Source organism: Penaeus vannamei, chromosome 16 (genome assembly GCF_042767895.1).
Source record: "Penaeus vannamei isolate JL-2024 chromosome 16, ASM4276789v1, whole genome shotgun sequence".
Taxonomy (NCBI): domain Eukaryota; kingdom Metazoa; phylum Arthropoda; class Malacostraca; order Decapoda; family Penaeidae; genus Penaeus; species Penaeus vannamei.
The window spans coordinates 22,602,056-22,614,766 of NC_091564.1; the positions used below are offsets into that span (position 1 = coordinate 22,602,056).

The 12,711-nt window shown below is 41.6% G+C and overlaps 1 protein-coding gene across 1 annotated transcript; it reads right to left on the minus strand.

Annotated features, from left to right (window-relative positions):
- Positions 1-3,887: 3,887 nt before the first annotated feature.
- LOC138864441 (uncharacterized) lies at positions 3,888-6,755 on the minus strand. The gene is made up of 3 exons (XM_070131560.1): positions 4,659-6,755; positions 4,461-4,541; positions 3,888-4,013 (listed from the first exon to the last, which is right to left on the minus strand). Exons 1-3 carry the CDS (start codon positions 6,753-6,755, stop codon positions 3,888-3,890), a joined length of 2,304 nt encoding a protein of 767 aa, XP_069987661.1.
- Between the last annotated feature and the right edge of the window lie 5,956 nt (positions 6,756-12,711).

The window sequence follows — 12,711 nt, forward strand, 5'->3', positions numbered from 1 at the left end:
CTATATTTTGAATCTTTAGTTTTATATTTCATAATTTTGAACCCTTTCTCGCTTGTAGTTGATAATTAACACACACACACACACACACACACACACACATATATATATATATTCTTTTTTTTTTTTTTTTTTCTTAGAAGATGGGAGGCTTCAGTGAATCAATTTTGGAGATATTTTTACTATGGTTTTGTTTTTAAAGAAAAATAGGAAATATAATAAAAGAAGACAAGTACTGGGGCTAGTCATGTTTATAATAAGAACAACATATTGTTATTCGATCCGTGTCTAATCCCCGAAACAGAGGTGACGTGTTCACGCAACGTCTCCCTTTCCTCCTTAACTCTTCCTATTCCCTCTTAGCATGATCTATTAGATACCGGGGTTGTGTCATTAGCCGTTTCTCATACATTGACAATATTCGCCCAAACATTTTTTGTCGGGTTTGAGTCGCATCCTTTGCTTAGTTATCGAAGGACCTCCAGGTGGTTTTAGTCAAAGACCCACTTCCTAGCTGCCCTAAACGTCTGTATAGGGCAATTGTCCTGTGCAAAGATGATTGTTTCTGGGAAGGACCAGGGTAGACCCGTGTACTGATGGGGGGAGCATTTTTTCTAACAATTCGACACATTAGTTTACGATGCATTTTCCCGTTTCACATGAGTCAACCAGAAACAGCTGACACAGGCCGGGCACTCTAGAGAAACGGCCTGGGCGACGCTAGTCTTCGCAAATCTAACTGAACTGAACCCTGTTTCGCCAACATCATGCAGGAGGAACCACCCCCACATACCACACGTCACGTGGCCACTCTTCGACGTTTTATAGATAATTCGTCTATCTTATGTGAAAAGCAAATAATGATAGAGAATCCGAACATGAATAAATATCGCAAAATGAAATTAATTAATTTGTAAAAAAAAATGAAAAGGGTTAATAACATTTACACCTCTTACCTACTCCAGGACTGAAGCTTTCCGTATATTTCCGTTGTTTTTTTCTGTTATTACGCTTCATCGGTAATCTAGATCTTCCTCAACAAACTGCTGGACGACATTAGGGAACCGTCCCTAAATGGGAGGGGGGGCGAAATTACGATCTTATTGGTAAATATTTCGAAAAAGAAAAGAAAAAAGCGGTCTTATGGATTTTCTTGATTATTGGATATTTGATGCATTTTAACATTCCGCATCTTATGATACCAAATCTATGGGGGTTCCCGTATGGGGGCGATGGCCCCCGCGTAAAACCGTTTTTTTCACGTGTCTGCATGGTTGATTCCATGATCCAGACGATTATGAATTATGACATGAAAAAAGAAAATGTGAATGAACATCACTGAATTCGTAAGACTTTTACGATTCCTTTTTTTTTTTTTTTTTTTTTTTAATTCGATTTAGTTTCCTCAGAAATAAATGTAAAAAAAAAAAAAATCACCCTTTTTTCTATTTTCAAAAATCGTATAAAAGCAAAATTTCAAAATATTGAATCATAGATCTCTCCGCATTTTCACAAGGTTTCCAAAGATATATCCAAAATTTTAATGATAAAAACTCTGGGACGAGGGATCAACCGTACCTCGTAAAAAAAAAAAAAAAAAAAAAAAATCGAAAATCAAGCAAACAAAAAGTTGGATATTTGAAGTTCATTGTTTATAGTTTTTCATTTATGGATTTTTGCCATTCCACTGTAGAAACTACTATCATTTCTCTTTCAAACGCACTTTGTTAGGTAAAGATACGATCATTAGTCTCTGAGTTATAGAAACGAACAAATGACCCAAGACTTGACCGTTCTCTAACATCGGTTGTTTCGAGTTTTATACCTCTTTTATTAATGTTTTCTTGTGTATACATTCGTTTACATGTGTATATGCATGTGAGTTATTGTAAGGGTATGTTCGTACATGTGTATATGCGCATATACCCTTAGGTACACAATCATTTATTTTAATTATTTATTTTCTTTTTATTCCAGTCTACTCTTCTCCCCCACCGTCCAACCACGTGAGTCCGCCTCGAAACAAGCGATACACGTTTCGTCATGAGCGGAGTACTTGTTAGAATTGTTCGATAGAAATAACCGTTCAAAAAACATTGAAATATCAAAAATATTTTGAAATGCGAATTTGTTATATTCGTTATCCTGGACTTTTCATTTTATGATGTAACACTAGGTATCAGATACTTTTAGGCGTATCAGGAGTTTACACGAATAAATTATATCATACATTGCCTTTAACTTTTTTTTTTTTCATAAAAAAAATGTATCTATAATGACATTGATGTTTAATCGATTATTTAGTTTCAAATGAAAGAGGATACATAAAATTATTGCTATATAAAAAGTCTAAAGCGGTGGCGACGCTTGGAACTTACCGACTGATTCCCTCTGAGGCGGCCGTTAACGTGGGCGAGCGTCCAGCCCGTGTAAATATCTATTCGTTGCGTTTATTTTTAGAGATAGACGTAACTGCTCATGTAGTATCATCGAACCCTTAACATACTTCTGTGATGAATTTGTCGAAATCGAATCATATCTACTTTATTTTATGGGAAAGAAATTTGAAAATTCACGTAATGATTTTTTTTTCGTTTGTCATATCATAAATCTTTCACTCACGCGCTGCCTAAATTTTTTATTGTGGGAGTTTATATTCACGTGGGTAATTCTACTCTCATATGCGCATATGAAACTGGCCATAACTCATTTTCGACCACTCCGACCCATATCGTATCAAAAAAAGTTCCCGGACACCACTGTCTGATAAATTCAGTTGCATGAAGAAAGTAGCCTTGGCTTTGCTATGAGCATTTGTATCTAAATACCAGTATGAGTCAGATGTTTTCATACACCGCATACTCTCAGCCTTCATCGCAGCGGATCACTCTGAGGGCTCTTTGAAGCTCAGTGTGTCCAGATATTAGTATGTGGAGTATAAATCTAAAATTATAAACGATATACATTTTGTTACAAAGAATACTAAAAGCTACAAAAATATTACATTTATGTTATGCATGTGCAGGAAAATACACGGGTATACAGCGCTGAAAAAAACTGGCACGCAAGGTTTTTAATGAGGAGACCTTAATTATAAACTGGCACACTATGTTCAAAAGGTTGCCGACCCCTGGGATATATATTTCCTTCATATTTAACATACGTGTTAGGATTTGCTGCGAAATACATATTCAGGAATTGACGAATGTTAATTGGCATAAAAAATATGAAATATACGATTTCGTGTTATTCATTTTTTAGATAATTCCTCCTTTTGTAACTACTCGAGTTCCGGGCGAATAAATGAGCTTTTCACAAACCGGGAAATTATAATTTCTAAGATAGTGTATAGAAAATTGATTTTGATGTGAAGTTTAGGTATGCCAATTTCATCGACACCTACGCACATACTGTATTACATTGCATTAACAAATACAAAGAAAAAATATATTACAAATAACAATTAAACCGAGAAATTCTTTTCTTAATGAACAAGATATACAGCACATATATTGGGAGTCGGTTTTTGGAATTTTACTATTCACCCTCCTTGGAACCAGCCAGCCAGTAGTTGCTTGAGTTGGAACAAGCAAACGTTTATTTTCTCGCTCAGCTTTTCGAATGAGGATGCGTCTCCTCAAAGAAACCTCAAGACTTATGGCTGATTATACATACTCTTTCATAACTTATCACCAAGTATGACCTCGAAGGTCCATAGACACACACACACTGATAACGGATCTATATATTCACTGTAGCCTCTCTATAGGAGGTATTAACACACTCTTCTATATAGTGTAGTTGAATTATAGGTGGCGTCAGTGATTCACTTAGTGGCTTCAGTCTTTATTGAAGAGAACACACGATATTAGAGTTTACGATGTGCCGGCTCAGTGCTGAGGGTAGACCAGGCCTGGTCTCGGAGAGGCAGCGGCCGGAGGAGCGGTCACAGAAAAGGTCGCTGAAGGTGTGAGTGTGTCACCCGCCCTGCTCGGGCGGGTGACTTTTGACTTTGACTTTGGCACGTTTATTGAGACAAAAGTAAGATTACATCTCAAAAGGATGAGGTAACTTAGGTTATCCTCACCCTTACTTAATAAGTCCCTGTGCGGGCTCACAATTCATTATACAAAACTTAGGTACAAAAATATTTAAAATCAAATACAGCACTTAATTTATAAAGAATTACGAGCATTACAAGAATTCAGTCATTGGCTTACATATCTTTAAGGTGATATAACACTCCCACCCTCATCCAGATAAGTCCTCTCCTGGCCTTACATAATCAAATACAGCGCACAAAAAATATGCGCACGCAATATATAATTATAATCCCGGAGAAGAGATGAATCAATTGTTGAGTGGAATGATTGTATTTCAGGAGAATGATGCCTAACATACGCCATTGATCAACAGTAAAGTGGGAGACATTATTGTCTCAGCAGGAGTAACAGCCTACATACCTGTGCATTTTTGCGAGGTATGTTTATGGTATTGGTGCAAATTGCCTGTACCTCTGCCAAATCTCGAATACCTGACCGTTCCTAATCATCCATACAGCCTGTTCAGGTAAACCTGTTATCTCTGCATTCCTATGTGTCTGAAGCATAGAATACTAATATATAATGCGTCAATGTATGTGATCTAGGTAAACTACACACCCTGCATTCTTTTTCTTTCTCGCTAGCTGGAATGCCTATCTCCCAATAGTATTTATATCCAAGCCTGATTCTCATGTACACACTGTCTTTCCATTTGCTCTTGCCCTTCCCATAAGCAAAGTCTGTGTTCGTCGCAATATGCATATAGTGTCTCAGAGTATCGCTTTTCCTAATCGCTTCGCCCTTCCTGGCCTCGTCATAGTCTAATTGTGTCCTCTTGATATTGCTCTTTGCCTGTTTAAGAGTCCGCATGCAGTGAATGTCTACCTGATGCTTCCTGGTCGCCCCCTTGACGATCTCATCAACAGCTTCATTGAGGGTGACACCTACATGCGAAGGGATCCACACAAATGCAATCACACGCCCCTGACCTTGCAACCTATGAGCTATCAAACGACACTCGCCAACTATGTGGTCAAACACAGGGTTCTTGCTGTTAAGTGAGTCCAGTGCTCCTCTGCTGTCCACAAAGAAGTAGGAATCCTTATTAATGATTTCAATCTCTTTAAGTGCCGTTAGTATTGCCCATAGCTCAGCTTGTATTGAAGATATGTGATTGCTCAGTCTCATCCCAGTGCTTGTGCTGACCACTCCACTCCCAGTGAACTGTCTGATGATGACTCCGCACCCAGCTCTGCCATCTTCCAGGACTGACCCGTCACAGTAAACATGAGCAATGTCAAGTCGTGTTAGACTATTTATTTTATGGCTAAACGTTGCTTTAAGTTGACCTGGTTCATACATGGATTTATTCATAGAGAGAGGGTCTACATCTATGTTAATATCCTGATCCTCCCATGGCGGCACCTTAGGAGGTGTCTGATGAGAATGACAATAATCCTTCAGGCCATAACATTGAATGCTATTTCTCAGTTCCTTCATATATCCTCGCTTGCCTTGCCTATAAAATGATCTCATGTTGTTAAAACCGCTGGCCATATCTCTCACTAATTTCTTTCCACTGGTCCCTCTCATTAACCTGATGGACGCTATTGCATTGATCTCTCTCACTCCCTGTACAATGCTTTGCAATCCCGTCTCTGCTCTCATTATATCTATCCTGGTATTCCTTTGACACCCGAGGATTATTCTCATTGCTTCATTTTGTATGGTTTCAAGTTTCCGGAGTCTCCCTTGACAGGCTATGGAAAGTGCTGGTGCTGCATAATCCACCAAGGCTCTTATCGTACTAATGTAGATTAGCCTCAGCAAGGGCACCCCAGCTCCTACACCGCGACAAGCAAGTGCTCTGAGCGGCCGTAGTCGCGCCCTACACTGAGTCAATATATGATTCATCTCAGCATCTTTACTTGACGCAGTAAAGCCAATGTATACTCCCAGATATTTATATGTCAATACTTTCTCCACCTGTTTGTCATTTAAACTGAGTCTCACGTTGCCCCTTTGTTTGCTCTGAAATTTTGTCTTTTCTTCATTGAGAACCAGCCCTAATGTTTGAGCAAGTTTACTAAAGTTGTTCAGCGCCGTCTGTAAACGGCGCTGTGTAGTCCCTTGTATCAATATATCATCTGCGTATATAATTGGCTGGACGCCCTGAGGATAGCTCTCTGAGGCTATTCTGTTCATCAGTACATTAAAAAGTGTTGGGCTTAAAACGCCTCCCTGTGGTGTTCCCAGCTCAAGATTTTTTTCCTCTGACAAACAGCCTTGAAACCACACACAAGCTCTTCTCTCAGACAAATAGTCACCGATCCACTTAAGCAACGTTCCCGTGACCCCAAACATTGCCAACTCATACATAATCACTTCTCCGTTGGCTTTATCAAAGGCTCCCTGTAAATCAATAAATACTCTACACTTTTCTGCATCGTTGGATAAACACTGAATTAGGCAATCAGATGTTCCCTTCCCTTTCATAAACCCGTACAGATTACAAGAGAGTTTATCTCCAATCACATACATTAGTCTGTTTAATATTCGTTCCATCATCTTGCATAAGCAGGATGTCAGAGATACAGGCCTGTATCTACCTGACGATTTAGGAATGGGTATTATTAAGGCTTTTTTCCAGGCCTTCGGCAATCTACCTTCCAAATAGCTCATGTTAAAAAGATCTAATAAAGGGCTGTTCTCCATGCCTACTAATGCTTTTAGAATGTCATATGTAACGGCATCTTCTCCTGGCGATGTACTTTTCCCCCTTTTGATTGCATTTAAGAGTTCATGTATAGTTATGCTCTGACAAGATACTGCAGTAATATTTAAGGATGACTGTATTTGTTCTTTTCGTTCAATTTCCCATGCGTCTAAAGCATCGCGAGTGTGTTGTGGCAATGACACCAGTGAAGATGCCTTCGCCCATTTCTGAATGTTTGTTTGCCTCCTCCTCTGGGTATGGGTGACCGATGAGGTTATTTGTTTTGCCCCTCACCTTATTGACGTGATGCCATATTTCTTTAAGGCTTTTGCATTCCTCGATGTTTTGCGCAAATTCTTCCCAGTATTTCTCCCTTACTTCTTTCCGTTTTTCCCCACACATTTTTGATATATCAAGGAGTATATCTCTGTCCTGTTCCTTTTTGCCTTTTTGTACCCACTCCCTGTGTGCCAACCTTAGCATGTATGTCCATTCCTTAAGTGTCTTATCACTGCAGTACCTGTTTTTCCTTCCCCCCATGACCCTTTTCCTTTCTGTGTCTTGGGTGTTGTGGGTAAACATCTTTCTATCGCACTCAACAAATCCCGGTTGAACCTATCTAAACATATGGGTGTATAGTGTTTATACCAATTCTCTATTTTGTAAACAAACTGGTCTCTGTCGTTTACATTAAGTGAAAGCCGTTTTCTCTGAAATTTAACTTGTATTTTCCCTACAGCTAACTTAACATACAACGCGAAATGATCACTGAGTAGTTCACTTACCACTTTACATTCTCCTTGAATCGCCTGTCTGCCAAACAGGCTGGCGTAATCAAGCCGTCCACCCTTGATGTGTGTTGCCTCTTTGCCACCCAGCAAGCATGCATCAGGCCTATCCTTTAAAAACTGGTAAAACCTCTTACCGTTATCATTGATATTGCCCCTCTCCTCTAATTGCGGGTGTCTAGCATTCAAGTCACCCACTATCAGAGCAGAGTCAGAGTACATGCAGTCAGGTAAATATCTGAGGTCAAAGGATCTCCCAGAGATGTATAAGTTGACAATATACATTTCACCTTGTTGCAAATGAAGCTTCACACACACACTTTCTATGCCGTTAGTTCTGCACGGCGTCTCTGTGAGTTCAGAGGGTATTGAACTTTTGACATAAATTGACACTCCCCGTATTCGGTCACCGGCATGAAGGTGATACGCTCTATAACCATTAAGTTTGAGAGTATCACCTTTCGTGTCCCTGGTTTCCTGGAGACAAACTACGTCAATATTGTTTTTCAGTACAAAGTAGTGAACGTCTGTAACTCTGATAAGCAAACTACTAACATTCCACGATAATATTCTAATACTACGCTCCATCAGGTTTTGATTGTGTCCTTATGCTTTTCTACTACTTTTTGCATATTTCCCCATAGTTTTTGCATAATTTCCCATTTTTTCAGGAGGTTTTCTTTCTCCAGATCCTTACATTTTAGGAGGACTGACCGGAAGACCTCAGAGGATGTTCCTTCCACTATGCTTGATTTTATTGTCCTTTCTTTACCCTTTATGGTAATTTTTCTTTCTAAATTTTTTTCCCTTGCAAGTCCACTAATATTTTCACTATTTCTTTCTTTCTCGGTCTCCTCTTCCTTTTTTTGTTCCTTTTCTGCGAGCCGTTTTTCTAATCCGTCCATCCTCTTGATCATGGCCTGCATCATCTGCGTGAGTGCGGATATTGCCTCCCCATCATTATTGCGCGGCACTTCCTGATGTTGCTCCTGCGGTCGCTTATCTTCCTTAGGCACCACGGCCGGTGGGCCCTGCAGCCAGGCGTTCGGGACAGGAGCTGCTGTCTCCCTCGGCACCTCTGCCTGCATAATGACCGGCCCTGCCTCCCTCGGTGCCTCTTCTGCGATTCCTTGGTGGGGAACGGCCGAAGCTACTTTCCATTGAGGCCTCGCTGTGCATGCCAGAGATCCGGCATTGTGCGAGCCTCCGCAATTGCAGCAGCAAGGCTTAATTCTGTCTCCCTTTTCTATTTTGGCTCGACAGATCCTAGAATCGTGTTTCTTGCCGCAGAACCTACATCGGGCGTCCTGTTGGCATTTCCACAATTTGTGGCCCCATCTGCAACATTTGAGGCACATGACTGGCGGCTCCACATACGGTGCCACCCTCCTGTACCCCGCTCCAGAGATGAAGACCCTCTCTGGCACTTCCCCTTTCACGAGGGCTACGAGCTGACTCCGCTCCTCACCCCTGGCCTCGTTCCTCTTCACCCACACGAACCTTTCGTCGTCCAGGAGATACTCAGGGTCCAGTACAATAGGGTATTGGAAAATTATCACTTTCGTGAGTTTTTCCCCACCCTTTGGGACAGTCATCACCGTCCCCTTGTACCCTTGAGTCGTCAGGGTTTGTTCTGCCTGACCTGCGCGTACCGTGAGGTACGGCCTTCCTCTGCCTTCCTTTAGCAGCGGCTCAAAACCACGGTGGTCCCGGCCCAGCTGCATGGCCCATCTTAATTTTTCCATGAAGTTCATGGCACAGTTCTGCGGGAATAGCAGCCTCTTCCTGCCGTTCACACCTTCATTCTGACTCCCTTCCTTGCTTTCATATTTCTTCTTCCTCTTCTCTTCCTGCTCGCACCTATTCTCGGTGTCACTCATCTCACTTGTGCTTTCTTCGTTCCTTTCCCTTTTATGGGAACCACTTTCCATATTCCCTTTCACTTGTGCACATTCACTTTCAGTTTCCATGTCATAATTGCTTGACCCCAGTATGGCAACTCCAGCCATGCTGACACCTGGGGAGGTGACCTGAGCCCCGCCCACGAGGCGGAGATCAGTGCAGGGAGCGGTTGCCAGAAATTCTTGCAAATGACACTAATAATCCAATTTCCTGTCTTTTTGGATCACGACTGTTATACGACAGTTTTGGGTAGATTGTGGAACACTGGAGGGCCTGAGGCACCTCACCCGCTCCCTGTCCGAGGACTAGGTGGGGGGCGGGTAAACACAGGGTTCTGGAAATCTCTCACGGCTGAGGACAGCACACAAACACGTCCTAATTCTACGAGAGATACACCACGACTGAGTGGGCAACTGTGTGCTTGGGGCGGTAGCATGGGCACCGGCGTAACTTGGGTGAAGTGTGGGGCAGACAGCGAGCGGTACGCACGTGGCAACCGTAGCAGACCACGTTGTCTAGATGCGGACACACGTGGGTAGTCTGCTATGCTATGCTATATTGCACCCTATACTGCTCGATCACCACCGCACGCCTCCTCCTCCTGAATTCTTCAAGGGTGACCTATCTTTGTTCCCCATCTGCTGGTCATCTCGTCGCATTCTTGTTCTCGGTCGTCCTCGTGCATCTCTCGTCGGCCTCTTCATCTTGGTCCTCGGTGCATCCATCCGTCATCGACGTCCACGAGTCCTCGAAGACTTCGCCTTGGTCCTCTTTGACTTCGGGTCGTCCAGTCGTCCTGGTAGTCCTCATCCAGGTGGTACTCGGCGGCGTCGTCGTCCCCACGTCCTCGCAGATTCGTTCAGGTCCAACTCAGCTGCAGCTTGTAACGACGTCCTCGTAGCCTGCGTCTGGGTCTACGGCGTGCTGGGTAGGGGCGTTCTTTCGTCTGAGGGCGGCTTACTCCTGTGCTTGGGAGCTCCTGGAGTTTAACCGATCTACGGGCGTCCAGGCAAGCGGCTTTTCATAGCATTATGGGGCCTGCTCTGACGAGTTCCTGGTTCTTCACTGGATTTACGGGAGTCCTGACAGGCGGCGCCCATCCACTTGATCTGGGCGGCTTAATACCTACAATCGCGAGTCCTTTGGCCTGCGGCGATCTTCTGGCGATGTTCGTCTCTCGGCATTGCAAGGCGATCGTGATGCAGTTAGATCTTTGATGCCGTGTCGGATATACACGTCCATTATATATATCATGAACCAGTTTATACACGTAAGGGCCAAGATTGTACGAGAAAAAGAAAAACAACAGAGAGGGAGGGATATTCAAGTGCTGCTAGCCGATATTTTTATGCTAATATGCAGTTTTAATGTGGTTATTTCAATTATTTTAGTTTTTTTCACTTTGTATTTTTCAAGAAGAAAATATATGAGGGAGAGGAGAGTACCAGCTCTCACGAACTTTGCTTGAGCTACTAACCATCTCAGATAGATATGAGAATAGATAAGGGAAATGACATCAGGATCCGCAATGATAACGAACCGATTGTCATTTCATAGAGAAGAAAAAATATGTATTGTACATCATTTCCACTAATCACGATCAGCAACGCCACAAGGCAAAAGAATAGCCTTAGACTACGACACAACAAATCCTATAGATGAAGATTTGATCTAACAGTGTCTGTTGAACGGCAACATTGCGGGTAAAAGATATAACCTGCAATCATGCACAATAAATCCTATAGTTGAAGATTTTATTTTACTGAGTCTGTTTGCGTGAATGAGTGTGTGCGTGTGTGTAAATTTGAGTGTGAATAGAGTAAGAAAGCAAGCTCACACGGAAATGGATCACAAACACGAATTTAACGTTCATTTTAGCAAATGTTATGATCATTACTATGTTAATATAACAATTTTTTCAATTACCACAAGAATTCAACATTAAATAAAATGCGACTTAACGTACGCAAATGAATGGTGACATGAAATTTCTTTTGCAAGCTTTCGCAATGCAAGCATCCCAGTTCAGAGATGTTTTTTTACGTTTTCCCTGATTATTTAATCGTAATTACGGATACGATACAAAATCTGATACACTGAGGTAATCATTTCTTGCTTTCGCATGTTAGACGATAACCTTTTCGACAGTGGGTTCCCTTTTACCCAAATTATCTGAACAAAATGAGGTGACTATGTGTCTTTTATCTACAGTCCGTGAATGGCGCACACAGATATCAACTACGAATCACACAATTGTCGGAATTTTCCGGACATGCCAGCGGTAAAGAAAGTAAGCTTGTGATTACTAAGCGAATTAGTTCAAGCTTAAACCCTAGTCCTTTTCCTAATCAGATGTAATACAGGTTCACACTGACTCAATATGCCGAACGAATGAGTTATACTTCGGTTTCTTCTACCTATTCTCAACGTCGGATGCGCAGATCTATTATTCATTATGAAACCCTGGGGGAAGATCATTACGTTTTTATTCATGAAATGAATTTACAAATATTTGATCAAAGCTAAATTTCTCACACCAAGAGAAAGTCACCAAATTAGCAATGACGGTATAATTACAGGTCCCTACCCTCCACGACCGCATAAAAGGGAAGTGAGATCAGCGGTGGGGGTTAAACTGTTTAAATGATAGGTGTGTTCGTGAGTGCGAATGTCGAAATCAGTGAGAGAATAAAATGAACCAAAGAGTCCAACAATGAGTGAAATTCAACAATCAATTAACGAAATTCGGACAAGAAGAGAAAGGAATGCAGAGAATTCGTGTGATCGCGATTTACAAAAAGAAAATTCTCAGCTTGAGAGAAAATCACGAACTTGCGATGTTTTTAGGCGAGTGGTCTTGGTTCTTCGGAGACGAATAGTTCTTGCTTCAAACTGAAAGGTTGAAGCTCACACCGCTGCCACCAGACTATAAGAGGTATTAACACACCCTTCTATATAGTGTAGTTGAATTACAGGTGGCGTCAGTGATACATTTAGTGGCTTCAGGTTTTAAGTCTTTATTGAAGAGAACACACTAATGATTCATTAGCCGCAGCTAGATGGTGCAGTTACCATAAGTACTTGCAAAGGTCTCAATCATTTTACATATGTATTTAGCTGATTTAGTTGCCATACATATATGTTTAAAGCATTGGACTTTTAGTATTTCAAGAAATATACTGTTGTAATTTATATTTCTTTTGTTGAAAGAAGGGGGAATTGCCACCTCCCCATCATAGGTGATTCTAGGATATCGCATTTGAAG